At 50.0% G+C, this 17,128-nt stretch overlaps 8 protein-coding genes across 8 annotated transcripts; all 8 read right to left on the bottom strand.

Annotated features, from left to right (window-relative positions):
* Positions 1-97: 97 nt before the first annotated feature.
* On the bottom strand, positions 98-605 carry LOC142929505 (histone H3). The gene has a single exon (XM_076070927.1). The coding sequence runs from the start codon at positions 560-562 to the stop codon at positions 152-154; it is 411 nt and encodes a 136-aa protein (XP_075927042.1). The 5' UTR covers positions 563-605; the 3' UTR covers positions 98-151.
* A 970-nt stretch (positions 606-1,575) lies between these two features.
* Positions 1,576-2,063, bottom strand: LOC142929508 (histone H2B type 3-B-like). The gene has a single exon (XM_076070930.1). It carries the CDS (start codon positions 2,020-2,022, stop codon positions 1,621-1,623), a length of 402 nt encoding a protein of 133 aa, XP_075927045.1. The 5' UTR covers positions 2,023-2,063; the 3' UTR covers positions 1,576-1,620.
* Positions 2,064-2,677: 614 nt separating this feature from the next.
* Positions 2,678-3,952, bottom strand: LOC142929511 (histone H4). Its single transcript, XM_076070933.1, has one exon. The coding sequence runs from the start codon at positions 3,387-3,389 to the stop codon at positions 3,078-3,080; it is 312 nt and encodes a 103-aa protein (XP_075927048.1). The 5' UTR covers positions 3,390-3,952; the 3' UTR covers positions 2,678-3,077.
* A 55-nt stretch (positions 3,953-4,007) lies between these two features.
* On the bottom strand, positions 4,008-5,407 carry LOC142929503 (histone H1-like). The gene has a single exon (XM_076070925.1). The coding sequence runs from the start codon at positions 5,346-5,348 to the stop codon at positions 4,710-4,712; it is 639 nt and encodes a 212-aa protein (XP_075927040.1). The 5' UTR covers positions 5,349-5,407; the 3' UTR covers positions 4,008-4,709.
* A 3,241-nt stretch (positions 5,408-8,648) lies between these two features.
* Positions 8,649-9,135, bottom strand: LOC142929504 (histone H2A-like). The gene has a single exon (XM_076070926.1). The coding sequence runs from the start codon at positions 9,119-9,121 to the stop codon at positions 8,678-8,680; it is 444 nt and encodes a 147-aa protein (XP_075927041.1). The 5' UTR covers positions 9,122-9,135; the 3' UTR covers positions 8,649-8,677.
* A 1,493-nt stretch (positions 9,136-10,628) lies between these two features.
* LOC142929507 (histone H2B type 3-B-like) lies at positions 10,629-11,117 on the bottom strand. The gene has a single exon (XM_076070929.1). The coding sequence runs from the start codon at positions 11,073-11,075 to the stop codon at positions 10,674-10,676; it is 402 nt and encodes a 133-aa protein (XP_075927044.1). The 5' UTR covers positions 11,076-11,117; the 3' UTR covers positions 10,629-10,673.
* Positions 11,118-11,812: 695 nt separating this feature from the next.
* LOC142929510 (histone H4) lies at positions 11,813-12,938 on the bottom strand. The gene has a single exon (XM_076070932.1). The coding sequence runs from the start codon at positions 12,439-12,441 to the stop codon at positions 12,130-12,132; it is 312 nt and encodes a 103-aa protein (XP_075927047.1). The 5' UTR covers positions 12,442-12,938; the 3' UTR covers positions 11,813-12,129.
* A 119-nt stretch (positions 12,939-13,057) lies between these two features.
* LOC142929502 (histone H1-like) lies at positions 13,058-14,474 on the bottom strand. The gene has a single exon (XM_076070924.1). The coding sequence runs from the start codon at positions 14,417-14,419 to the stop codon at positions 13,763-13,765; it is 657 nt and encodes a 218-aa protein (XP_075927039.1). The 5' UTR covers positions 14,420-14,474; the 3' UTR covers positions 13,058-13,762.
* Positions 14,475-17,128: the final 2,654 nt, after the last annotated feature.

The following is a 17,128-nucleotide window of genomic DNA, read 5'->3' as shown; positions in this document are numbered from 1 at the left end:
TAAGCCTTGCGACTCATGATAGCCGTGCCTGGCAAACAGTCGCCGTAACAGGCATGCGGACTTTAAAGGCCACACAAGTTAGCTTTTTCATGCGAAAGTGGTGGCTCTGAAAAGAGCCTTTGTGTTGTGCTCTGAGGGCCGAGCTGGGCGATCAAGCGCGCTCGCCACGAATGCGGCGGGCGAGCTGAATGTCCTTGGGCATGATGGTGACGCGCTTGGCGTGGATGGCGCACAGGTTGGTGTCCTCGAAGAGCGCAACAAGGTACGCTTCGCTGGCCTCCTGCAGAGCCATGACAGCGGAGCTCTGGAAGCGCAGATCGGTCTTGAAGTCCTGCGCGATCTCCCTGACGAGGCGCTGGAAGGGCAGTTTGCGGATGAGCAACTCGGTGGACTTCTGGTAACGGCGGATCTCGCGCAGAGCGACGGTGCCGGGTCTGTAGCGGTGAGGCTTCTTGACGCCACCCGTGGCCGGAGCGCTCTTTCGGGCTGCCTTTGTGGCGAGCTGCTTGCGTGGAGCCTTGCCCCCCGTGGACTTACGAGCCGTCTGCTTAGTGCGAGCCATGGCTTGGTGAGAGCAAAGATATGCTCACAGGCGGGGAGAAGGCGGCTTATGTAGCGCAGAGCGCGCGCTCACTGGTCAGTGGAGTCGTGACGTGCGAAGGAGCGCGTGCTGGTTGGTTGGCAGCGTGCACTGATCTCGAGTCGTGAACTTCTCTTCTTAATCAACAAAATGTGCAGTTTGTATCATTTCAGAATGCCGCATCACAATGCAGTAGTACCTTTGAGCGCCGTTTATGTCTTTAACGGATTTTCCTTTCTCAAGCAAAAACCTTTCCGAAAACAACTTTACAGTGCTCTGCATCAATCTAAATAAAGTGAAGAAACTGCAATTCATTGGAAACAATAATACGCAAAAATGCCGGAAAGAGGTGATCACAAAAATATATATCTATTCTCTTGGCATTGAGATGATCATCAGTTATACTGCACGAGTCATCCATGCTAGGCGCTTACTTTTATATATACGTGCAAAATGTTAGTTCGTGCCCGAAAATACATTTAAACTAGGTTGGATTTCACTTCTTGTAAAAATTAAAAATCACGATCACTGAAGTATAAATTCGCCCCATGAGAAATTGTCGCCTATTCCGATATCGCGTTCACACTATGCTTTGCCGTGACAACCAGGAATTAAATATATTGCAGTGCAAGGTTATGGCGCCACATATCCAATGTTATATCTTGATCGGCTGCAGATGACGTCAATGGTGAATATGGCATATATATTGTTATTGCTTTTTTTTACGTGGGTACAGGTAAAAATGCGCTGGATCTCTCCATTTCACTCAATGAACGATGTCCGCGTGAACCGAGAGCGGGGCCGCTGCTGTATTCGGCAGCAGCAGACGGCGCCTCGCGTCACCGCGAGTCCCGACCGCCCGGCTGCGACTCCAGCCCGGTCTACGTTGACGAGAAATCGGCGCTCAACGTCAAAAACCCTGGACAAGTGCTCTATGTTTGAAGTTTCGTTTTGTGCTCCTGCTAACACTGGCACAAGCAGGTTCGGAGATGTGGGTGGCTCTGAAAAGAGCCGTTGTAATTAATGGTTGAGTCGAGGCTTCACTTGGAGCTCGTGTACTTGGTGACGGCCTTGGTGCCCTCCGACACGGCGTGCTTGGCCAGCTCGCCGGGGAGCAGCAGTCGCACAGCGGTCTGGATCTCCCGAGAGGTGATGGTGGAGCGTTTGTTGTAGTGCGCCAAGCGGGACGCCTCGGAAGCGATGCGCTCGAAGATGTCGTTGACGAACGAGTTCATGATGCTCATGGCCTTGGACGAGATGCCGGTATCGGGGTGCACCTGCTTCATCACCTTGTAGATGTAAATTGCGTAGCTCTCCTTCCTGCGGTGGCGTCGCTTCTTGCCATCCTTGCGCGTAGCCTTGGTCACGGCCTTCTTGGAGCCCTTCTTGGGGGCAGGAACCTTTGCCGGCCCAGCGCTCTTTGATGCGGGAGGATCGGGCATGTCGCCGCGTACAGCTGTGGAACGTCAGAAAGGACGAGAACGAGTGTGCCTGTCGTACGCGCGTTGATCTCCTTAATAGGAGGCGAGATGCAAATCAGAGGATTGTAGTGCGCGGCGCTGCGGAGTGGCTCTTTCAGTACCATCCCTCTCCATCAGCCTCCAATGAGAAACGCGAACGCGATGTTCACTTTAATATCGTTAATTTTTTTACTGCAAAAAAGACTTGTGAATATAACACAATGTAATGTCCAAACATGTATATTAGTGAATTGCAGCCATGGCATTGCTTGTTTTAAAAAGGATGACAAGAAAACCCAATGCAGTATAGTGTTTTTTGTTTTTTAGCGTGGCTTTTTTGCTTCTTTTTTCGTTTCACAACTCGTCTAATACAGCACGGGCGTTTTTTAACGCAATTTTGGAAAAAAATACATGTGCTCGGTGTGGAAAAATAACTTCGCTGTTGTGCTGTATTTAACGGGTGGAGATTAGCATTCTGGCGCGCTACGTCAATTAGGACGAGTGTGCTGTAAGATTGTGGCGCCAAATGCTCTACGTAATATCGGAATCGGCTGCAGCTGAAAATAATTCACGCAAAAATACCAGAAATGCGTACTGTATTAACGCGTTCAAAAATTGCGCCTTGTTAAATGTGACGTATCTTGAATATTGTGATTTATTTCATTCATTTGGAAGCAGATGAAGATTCGCTAACTCAACAAGCAAACGATCTCTGCGTGAACCTGTTCTCAGTTTCATTTATTTGGTAAAGCCCTGTGAGCCATTCGGCTCTTGAATCGGGTGCAACCGCAACACGCAAAAAACATGAACAAGAAAACATGGTAACCGAGCAGAGCGCAAGCAGACGGCACCTCGAGCCACCGCGCGTCCACGAGAAGAGCCCGGTGCACGCTCACGAGGAATTTGCGAGCAACAACCCAATAATAAAGTGTTTCTTTCGTGAAAGGTTTGGTAACACTGGCGCGCAAGCAGTTTAGAAGAGGTGGGTGGCTCTGAAAAGAGCCTTTGGGTTGGTTTAGTGCGCGAGAGATAGGCACTCAGCCTCCGAAGCCGTAGAGAGTGCGGCCCTGGCGCTTGAGGGCGTAGACCACGTCCATGGCGGTGACGGTCTTGCGCTTGGCGTGCTCCGTGTAGGTGACGGCGTCGCGGATGACGTTCTCAAGGAAGACCTTCAGGACGCCGCGGGTCTCTTCGTAGATGAGGCCCGAGATGCGCTTCACACCGCCGCGGCGAGCGAGGCGGCGGATGGCGGGCTTGGTGATTCCCTGGATGTTGTCGCGCAGCACCTTACGATGGCGTTTTGCGCCTCCCTTACCGAGCCCCTTACCGCCTTTCCCGCGTCCAGACATGGCGACTAACTCTGCTACTACTGACAAAGCTCGCGAGAGATGGCGCGCCCAGCCTGCACCAGCCGCCTTTATAACCGGAGCTGGGTGACGTCACCGACCACCTCTGCCCTCCGCGATGGCTCCGCCTTAAACCTCTGACCTTTAACTCTGTGACGAAGTAAACCCTCCACCGTCGTCAATAACACTTCTTTGAAATGTATGAGACGTTTCGGGCAATGACCCTTTTCGAAGCACTGTAATGATTTCGGCACACCCGCAGCGAACGCGAGAGGGACGCGATCTGTTGCAAGATTGCACGTGGAGTGAATAATCGATCTAAGGTCTTGTTTTCAAGTAGAACAAGATGTGCAGCTAATCGGCTTCCAACACAATAGTTGAGTGAACGTCACCAAGTAGACCCAAAGTAAGAAAGGCATTTAATGATAGGGTTTTTTCCCCTTTTTTCTTGCAACAAAACTGAAACCTTATTACAAGGATTCATGTATGCATTAACCACAATACCTGCAGTCAAAATGCAAACAAAAACATACTATGATAATATATATAAAAACATTTTGGAACTGGCAAAGAAGGTATAATGATGAAGATAAGAAAGACATTGCAAAAACAATGCGATAATTACGAATGGAAATTATTTTTAATTGAGAAGTGTAGATGGTGCACCGGAATTTTTACAAAACAAAAAATAGTGAAAAGGCGCAACGAGCGAAAGGAGGCAAATTGAGTAAAGTTGTCTGGAATCAATACATTTTTAGACTAAATACCATATTTGGCACCAGTAACATGATGACGGAATGAAGAGGTGCAACACAATCAAAATTGGAGGTTCGTCAAGAATGCATCGATTTTGAATCTGGATTTAGATTAGAATCGGCAGCGAGAATGCGGACGTCGCTGAGATTACTCTGCACTCAGTTCGAGTGAGGGAGCTGCAACCTGCGTCGCCTGTGTTTATGATCCCTGCTTTCGGGCTCGATTACTCCCATCACATCAATGCTTAAAACACATCAAGTAGGTAAAATGTCAAGATAATTTGGCGAATGTACGTAACTTATCCAATCTACACAAATCCTCACGATTGAACTGCACCAACCATCGAGCTCCTTGATCAGGGCCGAGGCACGGCGAGCAACCATCGCCACGCCGTAAATGGGTTTGACTTACAGAATATGGCACGCATTAAGCTTCAATGTAATACTGTCAGATGTTTAACGATTAACTAATTGAAGCGCAGCAACATCTGGTTCACTTTTTGAACTAAGTGGGTGGCTCTGAAAAGAGCCGTTAGGGTGGAGGGAATCGCGCATCGTCCGATCGGATTCACTTCTTTAGCGCGGTCTTCTTGGGCTTGGCCACGGCCTTCTTGGGTTTGGTGGCCTTTGCCTTGACGGTCTTGGGCTTCGCGACCTTGGGCTTCGCAGCCTTGGGCTTGGCTGGGCTCTTTGCCGCCTTCTTGGGCTTAACAGCCGACTTCACCTTTTTGGGGCTCTTGGCAGCGGCGGACTTCTTTGCTTTCTTAGGAGACTTCTTGGGCGCGGTCTTCTTGGCTGCCGCGGGCTTCTTCACCTTCTTGGCTGCAACGGGCTTTTTAGCCGCGGGCTTTGCCGTTGACGATTTGGGCTTCGCCTTTGCGGCAGCCTTTTCCTTCTTGTTGAGTTTGAAAGAGCCAGACGCTCCGCTGCCCTTCACTTGCGCCACGGCATCTTTGGCCACAAGCTTCTTGATGGCTAACTTCACGCGGGCATTGTTCTCCACGTCGTATCCTCCGGCAGCGAGCGACTTTTTGAGCGCAGGAAGAGACACGCCGTTCCTCTCCTTGCTGCTAGCGAGAGCCTTGAGGATGAGCTCGGACACGCTGGGGCCGACCTTCTTGGCCTTTGGAGCGGTGCGCTTCTTTTTGAGGCTTTTAAGCACTGAAGTAGCCGCAGCTGGTGGTTGAGCAGGAGCAGTTTCTGCCATCTCAAAACGTCGTTTTTATCGCTGGGTCTCTGTGATATCAGCGCTCTCACAAATTCATGACGAGCATCCTCTAGGCCCGAGGTTTATTATAGAAGCGGCGTAGAGTATGTGCGGACGTCGCTGAGATCACCCAGCACTCAGCTCCGGTGAATGAGCTGCCACCATACTCGCCGTCTCCATCACCCCTGCCTTTGGGCTCGATTCCCGTAATGTTCATACTTAAATGCATCTAGTTGATACATTACCACGAATATAATTTATTCAATGTACGTAACTTATGAAATCTACGACAATGTTCACGATTTAAATTCTAATTCAAAACAAGTGAACAACCAACAGTTGGGAGAAATTGTTCGGTCAGGGCAAGATACGATGATTGTCTTCACTATTTAAAACGCACTCGAATTTTTTGCAAGACAAAATGCTTCAACAGACTACTCATATTTAAGTCGAGCTAAACATTTTCAATTTAATTGTTGGCTCGCGCGCACGCGATTCCTACTCTCGCGCTATGGTGAGGACTGCGCGTCATGTCAACCGTCCCTTGTCACCGAACTTTTAGATTTAACGTTTTAATCGTACTTTTAAAAGGAATAAATACATGGATTTTGAGATGGAACACAAACTGAAGCAAATTACTCAAAATTAACCGACATTAAACACGTAGTTTAACATATTACGTGGCAAGAGGTGAGTGGCTCATGATCGCAATGCACTGCAGAATGATTGCGCGCCTTGAACAAGGTCGAGGCACGGCGCGCAATCATCACCACTCACATTCAACTCAAGTGACTCTGTAGGGGCTGCTGCCCCCCGACTCCTCTCCCCCTTCCTCCTCTTCCTCCCTCCTCGCTGCTGCCGCTCGTAGCTTCGACCTCGCTGCCTCCGCATCCCCCCTGTGAGACGAAACTCTTGCCTGGCTCTCGGCCACCTCGGGTCATTCACACACACTCCCAGACTCCTTGCACGGGAGTGCCCGTACGCGCCGCTGCCCACACTCGGGTACGCACAGCCACCCGCCCCTATTGGCCACCTCGTGCACGCGCTAAAAATAGCCGTATTAATCATCCCGTGCGTACCCGTGCGAGTCTACCGTCGCTCACCACGTGCACGCGCAAAAAATACACCAGCTGCGGCGCGGGCGCTGGCGTGGGTAAGGAGCTACTACGCAGCCTCATTCGCCCCCCCCCCCACGCTCAATTTACTAGGTAATATTCGCGCGTCAATCCCCGGCACACTACGGGCGATAATGCCTGCGCGTTAATTCCCGAGCGAACACGCGTGGGCGAGCGCAAACACGTGAGAAAATACGCACTCGCGCGCAAACAGGGCACAATGACGCAGGAACTTCGGTCGGGTGCGCGCACACTGGCCGACTCAATAGAGTTATTTGCGCGCAAATCTTCGTTTTACAACTAGCGGACTCACACCGCCATGCGCTCTTCCCACACTCGCAGACACCACACGACAAGGTTATTAATCACTAACAGTTTATTCTCGGCGAGTCCGAGGCTAATTATTACGTAGCCTGGAGTCAATATTAGTAGAATAACTAACCTGTTCCCGGCGGTCTAAGACCCAATCTGTCCCGCCTATTTCGAATTAACCTCCCTAGGCTTTTACGCTTAAATCCCAACTCTCTCTTTCGTACTTGTGGTGCCACAGCAGCGAAGCCGCTCCGTCAGTGCCGTGCCTGCAACTGTGATGCCGCAGTAGCGAAGCCGTCCTGCCGACGCCGTGGCCGCGACGCCGCCACCTCCGAGCGACGGGGCCGACACTGCTCTTCCCTCACCACCCCCCACACATGAACACACACACACACCCACATAGAGCGCCGAGGGGAGGTCACGTGGCCGACAGGTTTTCACCTAGAAGCCCTCTCATGGGACCAAGCTTCACGGTTTCCTGCGACCAGGGAATTGGGCGACCTCCCCCGATGCTAACGTGCACCGCGGCGACGTGACTTGGGTTGTAATTACATGGTCACGACGGGGCTGCTGAGCCACCGCGGGTAGAAAGCACACACAACACACACGGGTCAGCAGGCAGGTAGCGGTGGGACGGAGTCACGAACGGCGGGAAAACAGGGCCGATCCTCTGATTGGTAGGACAGATGCGCTGGTTTAGAGGGTAAAAGCGGACGTCTGAGAGAGCACCGGTCGGGGGAGAATGGCGGGAAATCCGAGGCACATGATTGGACGGGAGGCCAGCGGATTAGCACCGATTTAGCTTTGATGTAGAGGACTTTAAAAAAATAGGAGAGAAGGTAGGGATAGAGTTAGTTCGTAATGTACTCAAGCCAGGCTCGGGCCCGTCGACTTCCCAGCCACTCGAACGTCCGTGTGACGAGTCGAAGTGCAGCGAGGATCCGACCCATCATTTCAAGGAGTACGCAAACAATCTGTTGATGGAATTTATTGTGTAAGGGATCTGCGTGCCACCCTTACGCACATGCACCACGCAGACACGACATCTCCGCTCTCAGGAACACGCACCAATCACACGCGCGGGAATAATCTGGACGAGTCAAAAGTTAAAGGACAAATGACGTCACCAGGTCCAGAGGCGTATCAGACGTGGATGTGTATTGGGAGCAAGGGCGGAGAGGTTAAAGGGGGCTGTGGGACGGGTGTTAGGGGTTGGTTTGGAACGAGTGTTGCTGTGCGTTGGTGAATTCAAGCAGTGTTTCAACTATTCTACGAATCCTCTTCATTTGTTTGAAGGCGAGAAAAGTACCAAGGTGTTCATAACGATGCAAAAAAAACCTCGAAATCCTAGGCTACTTATGTCACGTGTCAATCATTAATTATAACGCTATACTGTAGTAAATTATTCATTGTGAATGAGTTGTAGAATTGTTAAAGCACTTATTTATTGCACCAACGCACAGCAACACACGTCCCAGTCCCTTTTAAGCCCTCCATCGCTCATTTCCGGAAAAAAAAAAAAAACTTCAGTCAATTGGTGCGTGTGTACTGTAAGGTGATGGCGTCAAATAGCCTATGCAATCTGACCGCTCAAAAAGAACGGGTTTTTTTCTGAAAAAGACAATACTTTCTTAAAATACTAACGCCCTCAATTTATTCTAAACCATGTTTCATGATTGATGCAATGTTGGAATGCTGCTCAAACACCGTTACTAAATTAGAGAAAAGGGGTATCTATGAGCAGAGCATTCGTTTAATTGCGAGTAATATGGGACGAGGGCCACGAGACGACGGTGTCCTCACTAATAACACAACCCCTGTGTACGACTGTCCGAGCTCTTTGCAAGCAAGTGGGTGGCTCTGAAAAGAGCCGTTATTGTGGTGGTAGAGGCGGCGGCGCGTTCACTTCTTTGCCTGAGAGGTCTTCTTGGGCAGCAGCACGGCCTGGATGTTTGGCAACACACCGCCCTGGGCGATGGTCACGCCGCCCATGAGCTTGTTCAGCTCCTCGTCGTTGCGCACCGCGAGCTGCAGGTGTCGGGGGATGATCCTCGTCTTCTTGTTGTCGCGGGCGGCATTGCCAGCCAGCTCGAGGATCTCGGCAGAGAGGTACTCGAGCACGGCTGCCAGGTAGACGGGTGCTCCAGCGCCGACCCGCTGGGCGTAATTGCCCTTGCGGAGCAGCCTGTGAACGCGGCCCACGGGGAACTGCAGACCGGCGCGGGAAGAGCGGGACTTTGCCTTTGCGCGAGATTTGCCACCGGTCTTGCCGCGTCCTGACATGGTGAGGAAACCAAAACTACTAATAGCACTGGAGACAATGCAAGCACGAGTTGTGATGATCATCCGCACCTCCTTGAGCGACTTTTATAGCTGATAAGAGGATCGTAGAGCGCGTCGCTGCTGAATGGCTCCTCTCGTTCGGTCCCGCCCTCTCCTGAGAGACCAATGAAAAGCCTGGACGCGAGGATTCCATGCTGACTTTAATTATATATATCCATATATAGTTTTTATACGGGAACAACTTATGAATGAAACAATGCGATACACGTTCTTAATAGGTTCAAGTTTTAAGAATGATAGTTAACCGTAAACAAATTCAGCGGCAAGCTGATTCCGCCACTATCAATGTATTATTTATTATAATCATCATTTGAGGGACCTCATTGGTTATAAGAAATCATTGTGAAAGCCTTGAGCTCATGATTGATATCCCACGCGCCTATACGGTGTATTTATATATTAATTTAACCGCCTCTTCGGGCAATGCCTAGAAATATATATGTGCGTGAATAACTCAGTCTCTTAGTTTGCAAAATGCGAACGTATTTTCAGCTTGAGCTTTAAACAGCGTTTAATAGTTCATGTATTTCACCGAAATCAGCCGTTTACTGTACATTATGTAGACATGGTTCCACAACGCTTAAATACAACACGGACTTGTGATATTGCAAAATATGAGCAGAGGGGTATAGAAAATGAACTTGGTCGCTTAAGCCTTGCGACTCGTGATAGCCGTGACTGGCAAACGAATGCCGCATCACAATGCAGTAGTACCTTTGAGCGCCGTTGATGTCTTTAACGGATTTTCTTTTCTTAAGCAAAAACCTTTCCGAAAACAACTTTACAGTGCTCTGCATCAATCTAAATAAAGTGAAGAAACTGCAATTTATTGTAAACATTAATACGCAAAAATGCCGGAAAGAGGTGATCACAGGGATATATATCTATTCTCTTGGCATTGAGATGATCATCAGTTATACTGCACGAGTCATCCATGCTAGGCGCTTACTTTTATATATACGTGCAAAATGTTAGTTCGTGCCCGAAAATACATTTAAACTAGGTTGTATTTCACTTCTTGTAAAAATTAAAAATCACGATCACTGAAGTATAAATTCGCCCCATGAGAAATTGTCGCCTATTCCGATATCGCGTTCACACTATGCTTTGCCGTGACAACCAGGAATTAAATATATTGCAGTGCAAGGTTATAGCGCCACATATCCAATGTTATATCTTGATCGGCTGCAGATGACGTCAATGGTGAATATGGCATATATATTGTTATTGCTTTTTTTCACGTGGGTACAGGTAAAAATGCGCTGGATCTCTCCATTTCACTCAATGAACGGTGTACGCGTGAACCGAGAGCGGGGCCGCTGCTGCATTCGGCAGCAGCAGACGGCGCCTCGCGTCACCGCGAGTCCCGACCGCCCGGCTGCGACTCCAGCCCGGTCTACGTTGACGAGAAATCGGCGCTCAACGTCAAAAACCCTGGACAAGTGCTCTATGTTTGAAGTTTCGTTTTGCGCTCCTGCTAACACTGGCACAAGCAGGTTCGAAGATGTGGGTGGCTCTGAAAAGAGCCGTTGTAATTAATGGTTGAGTCGAGGCTTCACTTGGAGCTCGTGTACTTGGTGACGGCCTTGGTGCCCTCCGACACGGCGTGCTTGGCCAGCTCGCCGGGGAGCAGCAGTCGCACAGCGGTCTGGATCTCCCGAGAGGTGATGGTGGAGCGCTTGTTGTAGTGCGCCAAGCGGGACGCCTCGGAAGCGATGCGCTCGAAGATGTCGTTGACGAACGAGTTCATGATGCTCATGGCCTTGGACGAGATGCCGGTATCGGGGTGCACCTGCTTCATCACCTTATAGATGTAAATTGCGTAGCTCTCCTTCCTGCGGTGGCGTCGCTTCTTGCCATCCTTGCGCGTAGCCTTGGTCACGGCTTTCTTGGAGCCCTTCTTGGGGGCAGGAACTTTCGCCGGCCCAGCGCTCTTTGATGCGGGAGGATCGGGCATGTCGCCGCGTACAGCTGTGGAACGTCAGAAAGGACGAGAACGAGTGTGCCTGTCGTACGCGTTGATCTCCTTTATAGGAGGCGAGATGCAAATCAGAGGATTGTAGTGCGCGGCGCTGCGGAGTGGCTCTTTCAGTACCATCCCTCTCCATCAGCCTCCAATGAGAAACGCGAACGCGATGTTCACTTTAATATCGTTAATTTTTTTACTGCAAAAAAGACTTGTGCATATAACACAATGTAATGTCCAAACATGTATATTAGTGAATTGCAGCCATGGCATTGCTTGTTTTAAAAAGGATGACAAGAAAACCCAATGCAGTATAGTGTTTTTTTGTTTTTTAGCGTGGCTTTTTTGCTTCTTTTTTCGTTTCACAACTCGTCTAATACAGCACGGGCGTTTTTTTAACGCAATTTTGGAAAAAATACATGTGCTCGGTGTGGAAAAATAACTTCGCTGTTGTGCTGTATTTAACGGGTGGAGATTAGCATTCTGGCGCGCTACGTCAATTAGGACGAGTGTGCTGTAAGATTGTGGCGCCAAATGCTCTACGTAATATCGGAATCGGCTGCAGCTGAAAATAATTCACGCAAATATACCAGAAATGCGTACTGTATTAACGCGTTCAAAAATTGCGCCTTGTTAAATGTGACGTATCTTGAATATTGTGATTTATTTCATTCATTTGGAAGCAGATGAAGATTCGCTAACTCAACAAGCAAACGATCTCTGCGTGAATCTGTTCTCAGTTTCATTTATTTGGTAAAGCCCTGTGAGCCATTCGGCTCTTGAATCGGGTGCAACCGCAACACGCAAAAAACATGAACAAGAAAACATGGTAACCGAGCAGAGCGCAAGCAGACGGCACCTCGAGCCACCGCGCGTCCACGAGAAGAGCCCGGTGCACGCTCACGAGGAATTTGCGAGCAACAACCCATTAATGAAGTGTTTCTTTCGTGAAAGGTTTGGTAACACTGGCGCGCAAGCAGTTTAGAAGAGGTGGGTGGCTCTGAAAAGAGCCTTTGGGTTGGTTTAGTGCGCGAGAGATGGGCACTCAGCCTCCGAAGCCGTAGAGAGTGCGGCCCTGGCGCTTGAGGGCGTAGACCACGTCCATGGCGGTGACGGTCTTGCGCTTGGCGTGCTCCGTGTAGGTGACGGCGTCGCGGATGACGTTCTCAAGGAAGACCTTCAGGACGCCGCGGGTCTCTTCGTAGATGAGGCCCGAGATGCGCTTCACACCGCCGCGGCGAGCGAGGCGGCGGATGGCGGGCTTGGTGATTCCCTGGATGTTGTCGCGCAGCACCTTACGATGGCGTTTTGCGCCTCCCTTACCGAGCCCCTTACCGCCTTTCCCGCGTCCAGACATGGCGACTAACTCTGCTACTACTGACAAAGCTCGCGAGAGATGGCGCGCCCAGCCTGCAGCAGCCGCCTTTATAACCGGAGCTGGGTGACGTCACCGACCACCTCTGCCCTCCGCGATGGCTCCGCCTTAGACCTCTGACCTTTAACTCTGTGACGAAGTAAACCCTCCACCGTCGTCAATAACACTTCTTTGAAATGTATGAGACGTTTCGGGCAATGACCCTTTTCGAAGCACTGTAATGATTTCGGCACACCCGCAGCGAACGCGAGAGGGACGCGATCTGTTGCAAGATTGCACGTGGAGTGAATAATCGATCTAAGGTCTTGTTTTCAAGTAGAACAAGATGTGCAGCTAATCGGCTTCCAACACAATAGTTGAGTGAACGTCACCAAGTAGTCCCAAAGTAAGAAAGGCATTTAATGATAGGGTTTTTTCCCCTTTTTTCTTGCAACAAAACTGAAACCTTATTACAAGGATTCATGTATGCATTAACCACAATACCTGCAGTCAAAATGCAAACAAAAAACATACTATGATAATATATATAAAAACATTTTGGAACTGGCAAAGAAGGTATAATGATGAAGATAAGAAAGACATTGCAAAAACAATGCGATAATTACGAATGGAAATTATTTTTAATTGAGAAGTGTAGATGGTGCACCGGAATTTTTACAAAACAAAAAATAGTGAAAAGGCACAACGAGCGAAAGGAGGCAAATTGAGTAAAGTTGTCTGGAATCAATACATTTTTAGACTAAATACCATATTTGGCACCAGTAACATGATGACGGAATGAAGAGGTGCAACACAATCAAAATTGGAGGTTCGTCAAGAATGCATCGATTTTGAATCTGGATTTAGATTAGAATCGGCAGCGAGAATGCGGACGTCGCTGAGATTACTCTGCACTCAGTTCGAGTGAGGGAGCTGCAACCTGCGTCGCCTGTGTTTATGATCCCTGCTTTCGGGCTCGATTACTCCCATCACATCAATGATTAAAACACATCAAGTAGGTAAAATGTCAATATAATTTGGCGAATGTACGTAACTTCTCCAATCTACATAAATCCTCACGATTGAACTGCACCAACCATCGAGCTCCTTGATCAGGGCCGAGGCACGGCGAGCAACCGTCGCCACGCCGTAAATGGGTTTGACTTACAGAATATGGCACGCATTAAGCTTCAATGTAATACTGTCAGATGTTTAACGAATAACTAATTGAAGCGCAGCAACATCTGGTTCACTTTTTGAACTAAGTGGGTGGCTCTGAAAAGAGCCGTTAGGGTGGAGGGAATCGCGCATCGTCCGATCGGATTCACTTCTTTAGCGCGGTCTTCTTGGGCTTGGCCACGGCCTTCTTGGGTTTGGCCACCTTGGGTTTGGTGGCCTTTGCCTTGACGGTCTTGGGCTTCGCGACCTTGGGCTTCGCAGCCTTGGGCTTGGCTGGGCTCTTTGCCGCCTTCTTGGGCTTAACAGCCGACTTCACCTTTTTGGGGCTCTTGGCAGCGGCGGACTTCTTTGCTTTCTTAGGAGACTTCTTGGGCGCGGTCTTCTTGGCTGCCGCGGGCTTCTTCACCTTCTTGGCTGCAGCGGGCTTTTTAGCCGCGGGCTTTGCCGTTGACGATTTGGGCTTCGCCTTTGCGGCAGCCTTTTCCTTCTTGTTGAGTTTGAAAGAGCCAGACGCGCCGCTGCCCTTCACTTGCGCCACGGCATCTTTGGCCACAAGCTTCTTGATGGCTAACTTCACGCGGGCATTGTTCTTCTCCACGTCGTATCCTCCGGCAGCGAGCGACTTTTTGAGCGCAGGGAGAGACACGCCGTTCCTCTCCTTGCTGCTGGCGAGAGCCTTGAGGATGAGCTCGGACACGCTGGGGCCGACCTTCTTGGCCTTTGGAGCGGTGCGCTTCTTTTTGGGGCTTTTAAGCGCTGAAGTAGCCGCAGCTGGTGGTTGAGCAGGAGCAGTTTCCGCCATGTCAAAACGTCGTTTTTATCGCCTGGCCTCTTTGAAATCAGCGCTCTCACAAATTCGTGACGAGCATCCACCAGGCCCGAGGTTTATTATAGAAGCGGCGTAGAGTATGTGCGGACGTCGCTGAGATCACCCAGCACTCAGCTCCGGTGAATGAGCTGCCACCATACTCGCCGTGTCAATCACCCCTGCCTTTGGGCTCGATTCCCGTAACGTTCATACTTAAATGCATCTAGTTGATAAATTACCACGAATAGAATTTATTTAATGTACGTAACTTATGCAATCTACGACAATGTTCACGATTTAAATTATAATTCAAAACAAGTGAACAACCAACAGTTGGGAGAAATTGTTCGGTCAGGGCAAGATACGATGATTGTCTTCACTATTTAAAACGCACTCGAATTTTTTGCAAGACAAAATGCTTCAACAGACTACTCATATATAAGTCCAGCTAAATATTTTCAATTTAAATGTTGGCTCGCGCGCACGCGATTCCTACTCTCGCGCTATGGTGAGGACTGCGCGTCATGTCAACCATCCCCTGTCACCGAACTTTTAGATTTAACGTTTTAATCGTACTTTAAAATGAATAAATACATGGATTTTGAGATGGAACACAAACTGAAGCAAATTACTCAAAATTTACCGACATTAAACACGTAGTTTAACATATTACGTGGCAAGAGGTGAGTGGCTCATGATCGCTATGCACTGCAGGATGATTGCGCGCCTTGAACAAGGTCGAGGCACGGCGCGCAATCATCACCACTCACATTCAACTCAAGTGACTCTTCTTCTTTGGTTCTTTCGGTAAAGTCACGTAGAATGAGAATAAAATAATAAATTGATAAAATAAAATAACACAATAATATTCTCACGACGTTTCGGCCACAACACAAGCGGCCTTCATCAGGTGAAGGGACGAGACTGTCTGGTAGGACAGCGCTGGAGTGAAAGAGCCACGTTCAGATCACGGCCTTTAAGCCTCAACTTTAGCACCACGGATAGCTACGCGCCCCGTTCAGACGGACGAGTTCGTCCATGGTCGGAACAGAGGAGGGGGAGAGAGACAGCTGCGAGGCGCTATTATACTCCATGTTGACAAACCATACCATTAACCGTGGTGTGAGTGCTAAAGTTGAGGCTTAAAGGCCGTGATCTGAACGTGGCTCTTTCACTCCAGCGCTGTCCTACCAGACAGTCTCGATGAAGGCCGCTTGTGTTGTGGCCGAAACGTCGTGAGAATATTATTGTTATTTTATTTTATCAATTTATTATTTTATTCTCATTCTACGTGACTTTACCGAAAGAACCAAAGAAGATGAATCATTGCAGTCACGAAAGCTTTAAATCGAAATTCAAGTGACTCTGTAGGGGCTGCTGCCCCCCGACTCCTCTCCCCCTTCCTCCTCTTCCTCCCTCCTCGCTGCTGCCGCTCGTAGCTTCTACCTCGCTGCCTCCGCATCCCCCCTGTGAGACGAAACTCTTGCCTGGCTCTCGGCCACCTCGGGTCATTCACACACACACTCCCAGACTCCTTGCACGGAAGCGCCCGTGCGCGCTGCTGCCCACACTCGGGTACGCGCAGCCACCCGCCCCTATTGGCCACCTCGTGCACGCGCTAAAAATAGCCGTATTAATAATCCCGTGCGTACCCGTGCGAGTCTACCGTCGCTCACCACGTACACGCGCAGAAAATAGACCAGCTGCGGCGCGGGCGCTGGCGTGGGTAAGGAGCTACTACGCAGCCTCATTCGCCCCCCCCCACGCTCAATTTACTAGGCAATATTCGCGCGTCAATCCCCGGCACACTACGGGCGATAATGCCTGCGCGTTAATTCCCGAGCGAACACACGTGGGCGAGCGCAAACACGTGGGAAAATACGCACTCGCGCACAAACACAGGGCACAATGACGCAAGAACTTCGGTCGGGTGCGCGCACACTGGCCGCCTCAATAGAGTTATTTGCGCGCAAATCTTCGTTTTACGACTAGCGGACTCACACCGCCATGCGCTCTTCCCACACTCGCAGACACCACACGACAAGGTTATTGAACACTAACAGTTTATTCTCGGCGAGTCCGAGGCTAATTATTACGTAGCCCGGTGTCAATATTAGTAGAATAACTAACCTGTTCCCGACGGTCTAAGACCCAATCTGTCCCGCCTATTTCGAATTAACCTCCCTAGGCTTTTACGCTTAAATCCCAACTCTCTCTTTCGTACTTGTGGTGCCACAGCAGCGAAGCCGCTCCGTCGGAGCCGTGCCTGCAACTGTGATGACGCAGCAGCGAAGCCGTCCTGCCGACGCCGTGGCCGCAACGCCGCCACCTCCGAGCGACGGGGCCGACACTGCTCTTCCCTCACCACCCCCCACACATGAACACACACACACACACACCCCCACATAGAGCGCCGAGGGGAGGTCACGTGGCCGACAGGTTTTCACCTAGAAGACCTCTCATGGGACCAAGTTTCACGATTTCCTGCGACCAGGGAATTGGGCGACCTCCCCCGATGCAAACGTGCACCGCGGCGCCGTGACTTTGGTTGTAATTACATGGTCACGACGGGGCTGCTGAGCCACCGCGGGTAGAAAGCGCACACAACACACACGGGTCAGCAGGCAGGTAGCGGAGGGACGGAGTCACGAACGACGGGAAAAACAGGGCCGATCCTCTGATTGGGAGGACAGATGCGCTTGT

Source organism: Petromyzon marinus, chromosome 31 (assembly GCF_048934315.1).
Source record: "Petromyzon marinus isolate PM22_M1 ecotype Great Lakes invasive population chromosome 31, UKy_Petmar_22M1.pri1.0, whole genome shotgun sequence".
Taxonomy (NCBI): Eukaryota; Metazoa; Chordata; class Hyperoartia; order Petromyzontiformes; family Petromyzontidae; genus Petromyzon; species Petromyzon marinus.
The sequence above is the reverse complement of the archived record's forward strand: the minus strand, read 5'-3'. Positions and strand labels throughout refer to the sequence as shown.

What these genes read in the sequence shown, in the direction of transcription:
- LOC142929503 (XM_076070925.1), bottom strand. Translation starts at nt 5,348, where the DNA reads ATGGCAGAAACTGCTCCTGCTCAACCACCAGCTGCGGCTACTTCAGTG.
- LOC142929508 (XM_076070930.1), bottom strand. Translation starts at nt 2,022, where the DNA reads ATGCCCGATCCTCCCGCATCAAAGAGCGCTGGGCCGGCAAAGGTTCCT.
- LOC142929511 (XM_076070933.1), bottom strand. Translation starts at nt 3,389, where the DNA reads ATGTCTGGACGCGGGAAAGGCGGTAAGGGGCTCGGTAAGGGAGGCGCA.
- LOC142929505 (XM_076070927.1), bottom strand. Translation starts at nt 562, where the DNA reads ATGGCTCGCACTAAGCAGACGGCTCGTAAGTCCACGGGGGGCAAGGCT.
- LOC142929504 (XM_076070926.1), bottom strand. Translation starts at nt 9,121, where the DNA reads ATGATCATCACAACTCGTGCTTGCATTGTCTCCAGTGCTATTAGTAGT.
- LOC142929502 (XM_076070924.1), bottom strand. Translation starts at nt 14,419, where the DNA reads ATGGCGGAAACTGCTCCTGCTCAACCACCAGCTGCGGCTACTTCAGCG.
- LOC142929510 (XM_076070932.1), bottom strand. Translation starts at nt 12,441, where the DNA reads ATGTCTGGACGCGGGAAAGGCGGTAAGGGGCTCGGTAAGGGAGGCGCA.
- LOC142929507 (XM_076070929.1), bottom strand. Translation starts at nt 11,075, where the DNA reads ATGCCCGATCCTCCCGCATCAAAGAGCGCTGGGCCGGCGAAAGTTCCT.